The 16,216-nt window shown below is 38.2% G+C and overlaps 1 protein-coding gene across 1 annotated transcript in view; it reads left to right on the forward strand.

Annotated features, from left to right (window-relative positions):
• Positions 1-804, forward strand: part of opcml (opioid binding protein/cell adhesion molecule-like) — a 352,880-nt gene extending 352,076 nt beyond the window's left edge. The window contains exon 7 of the mRNA XM_033978467.2: positions 82-804. Within this exon, the coding sequence (XP_033834358.1) occupies positions 82-182 (101 nt within the window). The 3' untranslated portion in view covers positions 183-804. The remainder of the gene's footprint in view (positions 1-81) is intronic.
• Positions 805-16,216: the final 15,412 nt, after the last annotated feature.

Consider the following 16,216-nt stretch of genomic DNA (forward strand, 5'->3'; position numbering starts at 1 on the left):
CGATACAGTGATTATCATGACGGGCCTAACTCAGAGCTACAGGATTAAAGTGTATTAAACTTAACCTGTTCTATATCCTAGGTCCCGGGGCGATGCACGATGTGAACGGAGCCGCAGTGATCCCTGGCTGCTCCCTATGGCTCGTCCTGTCTTTACCCTCCTTCTACCTGCTCCAGTTCTGATGAGCACAGACCAGCCGCCCTCCACATCCAAACACCTACAGACTCTTAGACCTACGGCAGACCGGATCATCATAACCTCTCTTTCTCCTGGCTTTGCATCGGGCCGAGCAACAACCCAACCAGGGGCGCGTCCAAAACCTGCACTAATTTGACGATGGTAGAACTTGAGTTTGTGTCCCCCTACCCCCCCAAACCCCCTGACCCTCCTCCCCTGCGATACTTTTTTATGTGGAAAGGAAGAAAAAAAATACAGAATAATGTAACTGTTGATAGTAATATTGAAGTGTACATTCAGATAATACTTGTGTCGCGTCCTGTTCTATATCTGTACAAAACCATTACGCTTTTTTAAGTAAACGATGAAAAAAAATAGGAAAAAATGCAACGTGATTGTTGAATTTTACTGTATTTTTACAGTTGTATGCAAAAGGAGTACCAGATCCTTCTTTGGAAATCGGACATCGTTGAGTTCTCAGGCACAGCCCTACAGCATAGTGCATCCTGGCCGATTCATTGTAGTGTGTAGAAACTGTAGAAATGTAAAGGCAACTCCTGCACTCTTGTTTTATATGCATATGGTTATTATTAAATGGTATATCACAAAACGCCAAGAACAGGGGTCATAGCAGCTCCAAAGTACACTCATTTAAAGCCCTGTTATGGAACTTTTAACCATGGTATAGTCGTTTCCTTCACATTAACCCTCACAAAGTTGGATTTGGGTGATTTGTGCATGTTTCAGCAATCTTTAATCACGATGCCATATTGTTTTCACCACCTTCATGCCCAAGTGTGTAGTGCCAAATTTTGGGCCCTAGGTAAAAATCATCCTGGGGGGGCTCACGCTTATAAAAAATACATATTACGGACTTTGTGAGGGATAAATACTACCTTTTACCCCCCCAGTCCAACACCACTGCTCTTTACTTACTCCATTCTTCAGTTTTATTTTCTTAATCGATGATATTTGTAGGATTCGACAGCGTTGCGTAATCAATTTGGTACAAACGATTAAAAAATGGGCTGCTCGCTAGTGTGATATCCAGCTATCCATAGGAAGGGTCGACAGCATGTGCCGCTTTGTTGTGATGACGTTTACCGCGACGTCAGCTCCCGTTGGGCACTGAAGTTTTCTAACACGGAAATCAGCAGATCTGTTTCTTTTATTAAGTCGTTTTAGATGAATTTTGTGATTTAAAATGTGCACATTACAACATAATGATCCATGCGCGTCAGAGATTATAAATACACAGCAGAGGCACAAGCGCAATAGGGCAGATTTAAAGGGCCGGTACCTGATTTTTTCCATTTATTTGAGCAAAACGGGTCTTAACACCAGTACAGATATATTGTTTAAGCAGAACTCAAGGTCAAAATAAGTCAAGTGTGCACTGTCCATATCGAATTACAAAGTGTTTTATTGTCAGAAAAACAGAAAGTTCGCAGTTAGCATGCTAGTTGATGTGACCAGTTGTGAAAAAGTGCTTATAAACTCATTGTGGTGAATAGTCATGCTGAAATCACATAAGATAAGTGAGGAATAACTTTAGACAAATCGTTTAAAATGATCTCGTTCTGTTTTTTCGCATTTTTAAGATGGTAAAAATCAGGTACATCGCCTTTACCTTTTTCTATTTTAATTAAAGCTTCAGGCTGCAACAAGGGAGAACGCAGTCTTAACTATTGCCTCATCTAATTGGTTCATTAAGTGTCAGGTTAGAGGGTGGGCCTATTAAGAACTAATAAGGACTTGATTGGACCTGCTTACTCAATCAGAAAATCAAAAGTGACTTATCAACCAAAAGGGGGAGCAAGCGAGAGCGTATCTCCAGTGATGTGATCTGTAATGTTATTTAATACACTCTACACAGTCACTCATGTATTAGCCATTTCATTGGTAGCATTATTTTATTATTTTAATTTAATTATTATTTTTTATTTAAATCTCCATGTCACTGTTTCATATAATTATATTTATGTATGAATTTATTTCTATTTATTTTACAAGAGACACTAAAGCATTTAATGTCTTTAGTATCAGGTCAATGTAGGATTACTATAGACCCTAGCTTGTTCCCTTTCTCTCAAAAAGTGCAGAGCCGCTCTTTTTGTACCGTTCATTCTCTGTGACGATTTAGCAGAGTTTCACGAAAATAAATCAATGAATAAATCTGTATTTAAATGTCAGACAGCAGACAGGAAGTTACAGAATGATGATCGCAGAGGCATGTTGAGAACTTTATGACGATGCAAGCGCTTAACCAGTGTGCGTAAAAGTAGGTATTTGTGTCCCAAAGCTAATGCTAAGCTAATCTAAATGACAAGTCGAGCGTTTATCTGTGCAAAATCATTCAGATTGTAGCATTATTTTTTTATTTAAGTTGGCATTAGCTTCATTTTAATTTCAGTTAGCAATAGCTTTGTTTTAATTTCAGTTAGCATTAGTTTCATTTTAATTTTGGTTAGCATTAGTTTAGTTTTAATTTCAGTTAGTATTACCTTCAAGACACAAACACCTGCTTTTCTTCATACAGAAGGTTCCTCTGTTGAAGTATTTACTTCGTAGTAAAGGTCTTGTTTGTCTGTGATGATCTATCTGTAAGTTGTTGTCCGCTGCCTGGCATTTACATATTGATTTATTTTAGCGCAACTCGGCTAATTTTCAAATCAACAAATTTTCAAAACACAATGAACGGAGCAGTATTTGAGAGAACTGGAAGTAGCCACGCTGTTCTGTGAAACGGGTCAACAGTTCATCATCAGCAGGATAAAACGAGCCTCTCACCAGCTCTGGCTCCCCGTTAGTGGGTCAAGGTCAGTGTAGGTGCTATAACATTATATGGAAGAGCTTTATATTATTTATTATGATCAAAATGACTACTCTAGACCAGGCAAACTACATCACCATCTATTCAAATAAATATGCAAAATGAGCGCTGTAGCCCTTTAAAATCTATACAGCATTTGAAAAGAAGCTATTTTCATGTTCCACCCTCCATTTTTCCAAATTTGTAATACCATGTTGGAATAGGACAGTGATTCTTAACCATAAGCCTGAGGTCAAAATAGGGCCGCGATCACCTCCCTGAGGGTCCCACAATCAGCATTTAATATGACGTGAGGGACCGGGCTTCTTTGTACAGGAAAAATCGGGCCCTGACATCAAAAAACGTTAAGAACTTTGGAAAAATGATCGCTCCAGGATTAGCTTCATGCCCTTTAGCATGTCTGTATGCTTGTCATAATGTTATTCCCCAGAAGCAGTTAAAATGTGATCAGTTGTAGCCTTAGTTGGACATTCTTTTAAGTTAAAAAGAGTTTGCAACGACAGGTCCATAATGTTTATTTTTAAAGACACATATATCATCCCTGCCATAATCACCAAACACATTACATATTACACTGAAGTCTCTGTGCAGCTCAATCAGCAGTTAAATGTTCTCTTTTCATAATAAAATACTTAAAATAAACATGTTTAAAGAGTAAAAAAAGAGTATATTATCATAGACTGTATATATAAATGGACATAGCTAACCTGCTAGCCGCCGTGCTCCAAACAGTAAGTGATCATGGGCGCACTTCTGGCTCCATTGATTCTGGCTCCAATTCACTTTACATCAGAAAACTGTGGCCCCTCTCTCTGTTACTACCGAGGTCACTCCCGCTAGCAACAGGTTTGATTGACAGTGTTGCTAAGGGCCCACTCTTTGGTAAACCAGCAGTGTGGGCGGGAAGGGGCGTTACCTTCAACAGCCTCGCTCTGGATAGGCTCTGTGGTTGCTATGATACTCGCGGTCGGAATTCCAAATATGGAACTCGGCTCCAAAATCGGCCCCCGATGACTGAAGCCGAACTCTATGACTCGCTTAGTCCATTTCTTTATACAGTCTATGGCATTATTTATAGCTGGTCCATGTGAGGTGATGTACGGTGGAGCTGCTATGGCACTTTGGGCATGTTAGAATGTTGACCTTTGACCCTGTTTGCAGTAAGACGACCGTGTAAGTGCTTTTGTGAGAGACTTAACCTGAAGATACAGCACAAGGATCCAGCTCACCCCTGTATAAACCAGATGCCACGCAGCAGGGAGCAGCCGCATACTTGGGAATGCTTTTGTTGTGAAGTTGTGTGCATTTTAATGATGGTGACCAAGTCTGACCAATGAAACATGCTCATTTTATTAAAAAAGTAAACCAAAACTACAGGTGTGAGACGCCTGCCAATCAAATAGTTCACATTTTGGCTGTGTCCAGACTGATGCATCCTTTACCAGTAGCAGATGCAATTTAAAGTTACACTACATAACATTTGTGTTTGAGGGTCAGCTGCCAGCTTGTCTCCATGGAGATGTCATTGCATTACCAATAATGTTCCAGAAAATACCATTAAACTCTTTCTAGCATTTATTATATTGCAGGAATGTTTATTGTAAAAAGTTAACCAAGATTAAAACAATTTAAAATAACACACTGAAAAACAATAATTCAGCTGTTTGTCTCCATGGCAACAGTTAAGTTTAATGAAACAACATTCTAGGTAAAGCAGTAACATCCAAGCAGGCACAGAAAAGTGACTTGCTGCACCTTTAAACATTAGGTACTAGTGTGGCCAATATGGCAGTCTGCTTCTTTTGAGAGTCCACACTTCTGTGATTGATTAAATATTTCTGTCACTCACCTGACGAAAAAAAAAAAAATGCATGATGTAACACCTTGCCCACACTGGTAATGATGATGGTGATAATAATACATCAGACTTATTATCACCTGCGCAGACAGCCGCCGTGTTCCAAACAGGAAGTGAGCATGGGTGCACTTCTGATTCCATTGATTCTGGCTCCATTTCACTTTACAGAGACTAGTCTTCTTTTGGAGACTGATCCAAATTGACTTGTCAGACAAACATGTCAAACAGCAGCTCTGCAGGGCCCATTCATACAAATATATGTGATCTGAGCGCTTTTTTGTCCAATTCCAAGCAGTTTTACTGTCACAGTGGACTGTGTAGGTTGGCCTGAGGTCGGCTGCGTTCACTCTGTTCTCGTCCCCCCTCCAGAGTGTGAGTGGAGCCCCTCTGAGACCTCTTGTTTGAAGTGCTCTGGGACTGGCCAGACTGTGACTGTTGTGTTCACACCAACCCAAGCACTGCTCTTGGTCTTTTACGTCGACCTAATTAGAGGCAAAACTGCTTAATACTCAAATGTTACATTGAAAATAAATGACATGCTTTTAAAGCAATGTGTTTCTGTTAAACTGTTACCATTTCATTTTAAACATAAAAAAAACTTTGACTTCAGTTTGAAATGAGCACACGTCAGCCTGGACACAGCCTGATCATTTATTATTACACACACGCCTGAACTGATGTCAACAAACTTGAATCCATTTGCGTCAACTCCAAATTCTAATCAAGGACCACACTGAAGGAGCATTTTTCCACACACTGATGTACAATAATCCACATCATTCTGGTTTGGACATATCTGTGTATTTTATTCTGATCCTCAGAGCGTTATCTCGGGCATTTGGGTTCAGTGCCCTCATTCACTTGTCATGTTTGCGGTTGTTTTGGCGTTGTTTGGTCACATGACTGCAGCATTGATTCTGTTCTGAGGTCATCACTATTGTGGTATAAAGTCATCGTATCATTTGGTTGAGAGACTGAAATTTGTCCATAAACTGGTTAAATGTGAACAAAAGTGTGTGTGCAGTTTTCTTTGGTTACACACACACAGACACACCCCTACACACACAGACACACACACATGTGCACACTTTAACCTTAAAGGGCCCATTTTAGGCTATTCCCTAATCTCTGTTCTAATGTTGTTTCCTCATCACAAACAGACCTGGAGTTGTGTTTCACTCACATGTTTAACACACAAACCCTGTGTGCTCCATTGTGTTTTTATCCACTTAATCCAAATGATCCTTCACTACAATCATTTGGATGATTTCAGCCCTGGATTTGCCAAACTTTGAAGCTACAGCTATTGTTTTAGCCTCATTTTAACTTCTATGCTTCCTGCTGCATTAGAAGATATTGTAGACTTTCTGTGGCTTAACTGAACAAAGATTTAATGGCAACAAATTAATGGTAATTTGTTGCCATTAAAAAAGGCAACAAATTAAGGTTATTGTAGTCTACCTTAATTAAACACATAGTAAGCAATAGCACTTTGTTTGAGGCTAAAAATAGTTATTATCTTTAAAACTATCACCTGATGACATCACAAGGTGGAACTGAGCATTTTGAGATTGGAGATGTAGACAGACTAATAATGCAGGATTACTTAATTTTATGTGAATGAAACAAAACACAACTCCAGGTCTGTTTCTGATCAGGAAACATAACACACCACAAAACCTTAACTCAGATGAACCTGATATCTGCTCATACACACAGGACATGGGCAAATTTCAATATTTTTAGGCTAACAATAAAAGCACACAATTTCATTTTCGGCTCCAACATTTTCAGGTTTCGACTTTGTCATCACAAGCCCGTGTAGTCCTGCAGCTGAGTCTCCTTTGGACCAACACCATTCTAATTCACACTTCTGATGGTAATTTTGGCAAAATAAAAGTGCAAAATGCGATGCTAGACTCGTGGTATCTCTGCAAAGGGTTTCAGGTTGGTTTCCTTGCTGAGTACTGTGTTACCAACCTCAACAACATAGCTCCAAACTTTATCAAAATCTTATCTTATTCTGCTGATATTTAGCACTTTGAGTCACCCATAGATTCTATATATAAATGGATATAGCTAACCTGCTAGCCACTGAGACAGGCTTGGCATTTTTGGTCTTTGTGTTTTTATTTTGTAAAAAAATCAAGATATGAACATTAATAACAGACAAATCAGGTGCCTTCTTTCCCAGAGGTTGCCCCTGCCACGGTTAGCTACAGGTTTGATTGACAGCGTTGCTAAATATCCATTCTCTACTAAACCAGCGGTACGGGCAGGAAGGGACGTTACTTTCAACGGCCTGACTCCGGATTGGCTCTTCGGTTGCTATGATACTTGTGGTCGGAACTCAACTCCAAATTCGCCCCCATAAATGCTAAAATTGTTCAGCCAATATCCAAATGATCTTGTCTTGCAAAAGTTTTAGAAAAGTTAGCCGCAAACCAAGTTACAATTTACTTAAATAAATCAGTTTTTGAAGTTTTATCATTCAGGTTTCAGAAAAGGGCAACTGCGGAAGTTTTAAATGACATTTTAACTGCTCTAGTCTCGATGAGCTTCATTTGCCTGAAGCTGAACGCTATGGGTGACGACACACTCACTTAGTCCACTTCTTTATACTGTCCATGGGTGCACTATAAAAGACAGGACTTCCAGCACTTAAGATTTTGAGAACAGTGTTTCTCCAGGCTTACATCCCTTTTCTGAGTCTTATTCTTTTAACATTTACTCAACCAAAATATTAATTTTTGTGTCTCACTGTGAGCCATTATTACAGCCAGTAATTTGTCATCAGCAGCATGAAGAGCGCCATTGTAAAAAAAACAAAAAAAACAAAAACACTCACATAGATGTCATCACGTAAAGTTGTTGTTTTCCAAAGATATTTACAGAAAATCCTGCTCTTTGCAAAGCTGTGATCATGTGGGTTATTTTCAGCCTCTGCTGTTTCCGCGCGACAGAACGGCTTCAAAGTGACACTCCTCCGAACCCTGAAGTCTGCTCCAGATGACACCTGAGTTCACCACAGAGAAACACAACATGAGAACAGGAACAGGGCTCTGATACTGGTGAGTGTAGAAAAGTGTACAGTCCGTTTATCGTTGTGTTAATTTGAGCAAAGATAAGGCTTATAGTTTTGCATTTTCTATCTGTAAGTATGGTAATGGTAGCGTTTTTTCCACTTTCAAGGCACTCAAAGCACTTTACAAGGAAACACTCACCCATTCATACAACAGAGTATCCAAATCCCATCTGGGGCTGAGCTGGGATAAGTGTCTTGCCCAAGGACACGTACACACAGCATTCATCTGGGAGAGCTGGAATCGCACCCCCAACCTTCGGATCAGTGGGAAAACACTCTACCAACTGAGCCACCGTCCCCGGATACACAAACACATCCTCTCTTTCACCGCAGCGTTTTATCAAAGCGATCTTGGTATCTTGGTATTTTATTTTTATGGCAAAACAAAAGAAATCAGGATGTCATAAATCAGACTATTTTGTGTAAATCTGACACATTTGCTATAGTAAAATAAAAAGAAGAGTGGGAAAAAGAGATATGAAACAACCTGTTTACTCCTGGGAAAATGGAAAATAGTTTCAACGCACTGTATATGAATATGTTTGAACTGAAGTGGTTGTTCTCTATTCTATGTTGTTTTGTTTAGTAATAGTAATGTGTACGGCTTAAAAACAAAAAAAACAAAAAAACAAAACTTCAGCTTAATTGGCACACTTTTTGAATGCAAGAGAAGTATAATGCTAATCGATCGTATTAAAATTAATTCCTGTAAACTGATTTTTGAATATACAGCCTCATTAAAAGGCCTGAGCTGCAACAAATAAACATAATTTCCCATAGAAGTTACGTATGCAGCCCTTTACTGCTCAAATCTTATCATTTCACAACTTAAATAACAAAAAAAAAACTCCTCACTTTTGCAAAGAACAAGGGCAAATGATAAATATTGATCCCAAAAATATATTGCCCCAGCTGTTATGTATTGAACGATAAGTCGATACTGTACTTAATGTGTCAGGTCTAGCCTTAATTAGCCTTAATGTGACTCTGTGCTCACAAAAGCTGCCCTGGATTCACCTCTTTGACTCCTGCACCGATAACAAGCCTCTAACACCGCAAGCAATAAGCCGTCAGTAGCCATAGATACACAGCTGTCAACACCTCTAGTTCCCCCGGTTACAGCTTTTCCTTTCTGTAAAATGTATTGCTCACTTGTAAAACTTCATAATAACAGCCATGTCTTGATAAAGCATGAGCAAAAACTTCATTTATAATTAAGAAGAGGCTTAGTGTGCAGTATTAGTATTGCTATTGGCCTTAAAATATGCTCTTGAGTGCCTTTACTTTGTATTTTCATGTTTTAGAACTCTAAATAATGGCTTTGTAAAGAACTGTTGTTTCTGGCTGGTGTTGTTTTCTGGTATTTTTTTCAGCTTGGGCTACAAGTACAGAAACAATGTTGTAACACGGCTTAACGTGTCAATTTTTAGGGTTCTTAGGGTATTAATTAAGGAGCTACGTCTGTTATATATAAATGGACATAGCTAACCTGCTAGCACTTCCGGCTCCATGGTCCCAATTCACTTTCTATTGAAAAACTGCTGCTGTCAGACTCGTCGTTTTGGACTTAAAATGTTCATATTAATAATAATAATAATAATTAAAACTGCAAACAGTGATAAAGGCCCTCGCCACCCCTTGCGACCGCGGGGTACACGCCTTCGCGGAGATCCTGCCTTTCGTTCCTGCTTACATCGCCCCTCCTCCCAAAATCAGCGTCTCAGTAATACTACTCCATTCATTCCAATTAGACCATTTATGACATTGTCACACCTGCACAGTTGAAAATAGAGGTATGTCTCCATTGGCTTTTTTGTTCAGTATGATGAGAGGAATATGTGTGCCAAATTTCAATGGTCTATGACAAAGTAATTATTTTTCATCCCAGTTAAACAAAACCCATGTATTTCAATGAGAAATGTGTCAGACGTTGCCATGGCAACACCTTTGAAAATAGAGATATGTTCTCATTGGCTTTTTTGTTCAGTATGTCAATAGGGATGTCCATGCCAAATTTCAAATGTTTGTGACAAAGTAATTTTTTGCATACCATTAAAAGGTTCAAGGGGGCGCTGTGGAGCAATATAATGTCTGACCTGTGTAAATTGTATATCTATGCGTTCAGATCAAGATTTTGAAAAAAAAAAAAGTATATTCATGCCAGGAAATAGGACACTAACTGTGTGAGGTACATGCAATTAAAAACTTTAAAAAATGGCTTTTTTCTTTGCAGGCTGGCCACACCCAGATTTTATAACTTAGAAAATTCCAAAAGAGTTGCTTATAATCCCACATGGGTCTAGTTCATTTTGACCAATTTGCAAGTTTCTTGAATGAAAATCCACCACACAAAAAATCCAAATGTGAGAGGTAAAATTTTGAAAAAATGAGGTTCCACCCACAATGGCCGACTTCCTGTAGGGTTTAGGGTGGGGTCATAATATAATTTTTTACTTGTCTTGACATGTTCTATGTTTGTACCAAATTTCATTTGTCTATGATGAAAAAGGTCTCTCATTGCCGCAATGTATTTCAAATTTTGAGGTGGCGCTATTGAGTCATTTTGAAACATTATTTTTTTTTAACATTAAAATAATTAATTTTTCACCAACCTTGAATTTTGGGTCCAATAAATTTGACTTTTCGTTAACGTTCAGGGGGTCAAAAGTGGCTTCAAAGCGCCTACCAAAATAATAATAATAATGGAAACGCATTTTCCACCCATTATTTTTCTCCTAAACCATAACAGCTACAGTCATGTGACTTTCTCACATTGTGCCCCATCACAAATAAGGCCCCTGTGAATTTTTTTCACAAGTCCACCACAAATCATTTGTCTTCTATGAATTTTTGAAAATGTAACTTGAAGAGGGCGCTAGAGAGTCATTTTGTGAGAGAGTGCCTTGATTTGCATATCATTGCGTTCAGCTCACAAATGTGCATAAACGCTGTATTAGCGTTTTCCCAACAAAAAATGTGTGAAAGAGAAACATTTTATTGAAATTTTCCAAAAATTGCAATTTTGTTGAAAATTCACTCTGACCACACCCAAAGTCATAATCAAAATGTAATTGATAATCTTGGGTTTAGAGGGATTTGGCCAAATTTGAAGTGTTTGTGATGAAAACTGTGAATGTCCTGAATGTGAGGGTGTGCACTTTTGTCATTCCCGGGTTTGATCCAATATGGCCGACTTCTTGTACATTTTAGGGCGGGGCCATAATATGATTTTTGTAACGTCCCGACATGTACTATTTTTTTTATGTGAGTTTCAGATTTTTACGTTGACTTTTTTCCGAGTCGGGCTCCCATTGGCCCCATGAAAATCAAAGTTTGAGGGGGCGCTACCGAGTCGTCTTTCGTTATTTTTTCTCGGGGTCTTTTGTGACAATTAGAGCTCGTCGAGTTCTAATTTTTGACACCACTCACTGCCATGTCGGGGCGTGTTTACTACTTGATTTTTGCCATTTTCCACGCTCTGGACACGGTTTTAATGAGTCCCTCGCCGGGACGTAGTCCCAGGCTCGGGCCTAATTAAAACTGCAAGCAGTGATAAAGGCCCTTGCCATCCCTTGCGACCGCGGGGTATATGCCACCATGGAGTTCTTGCCTCTTGTTCCCGCTTACATTGCCCTCCCCCCCAAAATTTCATCATTATGTTGAGTTTTCAAATGTGCAGAAACGCTGTATTAGCTTTTTCCAAACAAAAATGTGTGAAAGTAAAATATTTTTTTGAAATTTTCCAGAAATTGCAGTTTTGTTGAAAATTCACCATGACCACACCCAAAGTCATATTTAAAAGACAATTGATAATCTTTCATTATTGATTAGTTTAGTGGGTTTTAGCCAAATTGTTTGTGATGAAAACTGTGTGAGGAGATGTCCTAAATGCAAGGGTGTGTGCTTTAGTCAATTCTGAGTTTGATCCAATATGGCCGACTTCCTGTACATTTTAGGGTGGGGCAATTATATAATTTTTGTCATGTCCTGACATGTTCTATTTTTTTTATACAAGTTTCAGATTTTTACGTTGACTTTTTCCGAGTCGGGCTCCCATTGGCCTCATGAAAATCAAAGTTTGATGTGGCGCTACCGAGTCGTACCGTGTCTTCGGTGACAATTAGACACCACTCTGGCAGGTTGGGGAGTGTTAACAACTTTTTTTTGCCATTTTCCGGGTTTCGGACACGGTTTTAATGAGTCCCTCGTTGGGACAATGTCCCAGGCTCGGGCCTAACAAGCTAACTGCTGTCATGGTAACGAGATACATTCCATGGTTGCTAATAGTTGCATATATAAGCCCTTACATTCCGATTTTCTGGCATTTTCTCTCTGCACTCGGAGAGAGAAGCTAAGCTAAGCTAACTAGCTAATAGCATCAAGCTAATTGGCTAATTCTTCATGTGTTTTACTGCAGAACCTGAACTCAGCGGGCCTCAAATTCAACCACTTCAGCTCTCAGCATGTCCCAGGTCAGATGACTTTACTTTTTATTATAGTTTACCTACATTTAGACATTTAATTTATATAGAAAATATGAAATTGAATCTGTTTAACGCTAGTAGTTAAACTGTGAGTCAAATGTTGCTGTCACTTGATGTCCGTGCAAATTGGGTAGAGTTAGCCACAAATTGTACTAATAAGATTAAGAATAACCCAAGAAATTTTTCAAGTAGCGAAGAGTATTTATACTACGTTAGTAGTTATTAGCTAATTGGGAGAGTCAAATGTTGCTCCCTTGATGTCCGTGAAAATTGGTTAGAGTTGGTAACAAATTGTACTAAGAAATTTCTTGGGTTATTCGTAATCTTAGGAAGTAGTAAAGAGTATTTATATTAATAAGTATTTGGGGAAACTACTACTGAAGAGTGGTGCAAGAAACACAGATGTTCAAATCATTTCATTTTGTCACCATAAAGCTTTTGTCACTTGTTGACTGTTACTTCAAACTAAATATTAAGTTGGAGTAAAGATAGTAAAATGTAACTGAGTACTACACATCTCTGCTTATAGACTTCCTCACAGTGGGAAAAGTCATAGGTGCAGGGCTGGTGAGGCTTCCATTTATTCAACATAAGTGAATTGACAGTGTGTACCTCTCTTTTCACCATGTAAAACCATAACAACAAACCTAAAATTAAATCAAAACAACTCTCCGCTGTCATGGTAACCAGATACATTCCATGGTTGCTAATAGTTGCATATATAAGCCCTTACATTCCGATTTTCTGCCATTTTCTCTCTGCACTCGGAGAGAGAAGCTAAGCTAAGCTAACTAGCTAATAGCATCAAGCGAATCGGCTAATTCTTCATTTGCTTTTCAGCGGATCTTAAACTCAACGGGCTTCAAGTTCAACCACTTCAGCTCTCAGCATGTCCCAGGTCAGATGACTTTACTTTTCTACGATACTTTACCTACATTTAACCATTTAATTTATATAGAAAAATATTCAATATATTCTGTTTAATGCTAGTAGTTATTAGCTAACTGTGAGTCAAATGTTGCTGTCACTTGATGTCCGTAAAAATTGGGTAGAGTTAGCCACAAGATGTACTAATAAGATTAAGAATAACCCAAGAAATTTGTCAAGTACCAAAGAGTATTCAAACTGATAAGTATTTGGGAAAACTACTACTGAAGTAGCGGTGCAAGAAACACAAATGCTCAGATCATTTCATATTATCAACATGAAGGTTTTGTCACTTGTTGACTGTTACTTCAAACTAAATATTAAGTTGGAGTAAAGATAGTAACATGTAACTGAGTACTACACATCTCTGCTTATAGACTTCCTCACAGTGGGAAAAGTGATAGGTGCAGGGCTGGTGAGGCTTCCATTTATTCAACATAAGTGAATTGACAGTGTTTACCTCTCTTTTCACCATGTAAAACCATAACAACAAACCTAAAATTAAATCAAAACAAGCTAACCGCTGTCATGGTAACCTGATACATTCCATGGTTGCTAATAGTTGCATATATAAGCCCTTACATTCCGATTTTCTGCCATTTTCTCTCTGCACTCGGAGAGAGAAGCTAAGCTAAGCTAACTAGCTAATAGCATCAAGCTAATCGGCTAATTTTTCATTTGTTATTAATATTATTGTGTAATATTACTTAAGTAGGAGTAAAAATACGGTTCAAAAAGTAAAATTTAACTGAGTACTACACATCTGTGCTCATAGACTTCCTCACAGTAGGAAGGGTAACCAAAACTGTATACTCCAGTACTGTTACTTCAAACTTTAGATGTGCTCATAGAAGTTTCTTTTTCAGGAGTTGTGGTCGTTGATGGATGTTTGGTCACAGGACAGACTGTTTACATCCCAGAGGAGCTGTCGGAGAAACCTCTAATCGCACATGGGCATAGTTCATTTTGTCCAATTTGCAAGTTTCTTGAATTAAAATTCACAGTGTAAAAAATTCAAATGTGAGAGTTACTATTTTGAAAAAATTGGGTTCTGCCCACAATGGCCGACATCCTGTAGGGTTTAGGATGAAGTCATAATATAATTTTTTACTTGTCTTGACATGTACTATGTTTGTACCAAATTTCATAATATATATCATAATATATTTTGATTTTTTTAGGTGGTGCTATTGAGTCATTTTGAAACACATTTTTTGCTCATGAAAATATACATTTTTTTGCCAATCTTGAATTTTAGGCCATAGTTAAATTAGTGTAGTGCATTGATTTAATCTACAGCACAGTCCAGTACTCTGAACCCCATGTATTTCAATGACACATTTATTATATTACCATGGTAACATGGTTGCAGCTAGAGGTATGTTCTCTTTGTCTTTTTTGTTCAGTTTGTCAAGCCAGATGTCCATGCCGAATTTCAAATGATTTTGACAAAGTAATTATTTTGGTCCTATTCAAAAGTTCAAGGGGGCGCTGTGGAGCAATATAATGTCTGACCTATGAAAATGTATATCATTACATTAAGAACAAGATTTCGAACGAAACGTATATTAATGCCGGGAAATAGGACACTGCATGTTTGAGTAACGGGCCATTTAAAACTTCTAAAAACATCTTTTTTCTTTGTAGGATGGCCACACCCACATTTTATAACTTAAAAAAATCCAGGAGAGTATCCTATATTCCTAAATGGATCTAGTTTATCTTGACCAATTTGCAAGCTTCTTGAAAGAAAATCCGAGGCGCAAAAAAATTCAAATGTGAGAGCTAAAAAAGTTTTAAAATGGGGTTCCGCCCACAATTGCCGACTTCCTGTAGGTTTTTTTTCTTACTTGTCTTGACATGTTCTATGTTTGTATCAAATTTCATTTGTCTACGATGAAAAAGGTCTCTCATTGCCGCAATGTATTTCAAATTTTGAGGTGTCATTTTGAAACATACATTTTTTTGAACATCAAAATAATACATTTTTCACCAACCTTAAATGTTGGGTCCAATTTTTTTTCGTTAACGTTCAGGGGGTCAAAAATGGCTTCAAAGCGCCTGCCAAAATAATAAATAATAATAATAATAATAATAATGGAAACGCATTTTCCACCCATTATTTTTCTCCTAAACCATAACAGTCATGTGACTTTCTCACATTGTGCCCCATCACAAATAAGGCCCCTGTGAATTTTTTTCACAAGTCCACCACAAATCATTTGTCTTCTATGAATTTTTGAAAATGAAATTTGAAGAGGGCGCTAGAGAGTCATTTTGTGAGAGAGTGCCTTGAGTTGCATATCATCGCGTTCAGCTGTACATTTTAGGGCGGGGCCATAATATCATTTTTGTCATGTCCCGACATGTTCTATTTTTTTATGTGAGTTTCAGATTTTTACGTTGACTTTTTTCCCGAGTCGGGCTCCCATTGGCCCCATGAAAATCAAAGTTTGAGGTGGTGCTACCGAGTCGGGGCATGTTTACTACTTGATTTTTGCCATTTTCCAAGCTCCGGACACGATTTTAATGAGTCCCTCGCCAGGACGTAGGACCTGGCGAGGGACTCATTAATACATTTTATTTATAGGGCGCCTTTCTGGGCCCTCAAGGTCACCTTACAATACAATATAATATACAATTTACAGACAGTTAAAATCAACATTTATGAACATACAGTTAAAAACATTCAGATAAAAAAAAACATTAACCTGCTCTACATAATCCTAGGGTTTTTATTTAGCTACTTTTTTCAGTAAATCAAGATATGAACATTAATAACAGACAAATCAGGCACCTTCATTCCCCGATGTCACTCCCGATAGCGTTAGCAACAGATTTGATTGACAGCG

This window comes from Periophthalmus magnuspinnatus, chromosome 14 (genome assembly GCF_009829125.3).
Source record: "Periophthalmus magnuspinnatus isolate fPerMag1 chromosome 14, fPerMag1.2.pri, whole genome shotgun sequence".
Taxonomy (NCBI): Eukaryota; Metazoa; Chordata; class Actinopteri; order Gobiiformes; family Gobiidae; genus Periophthalmus; species Periophthalmus magnuspinnatus.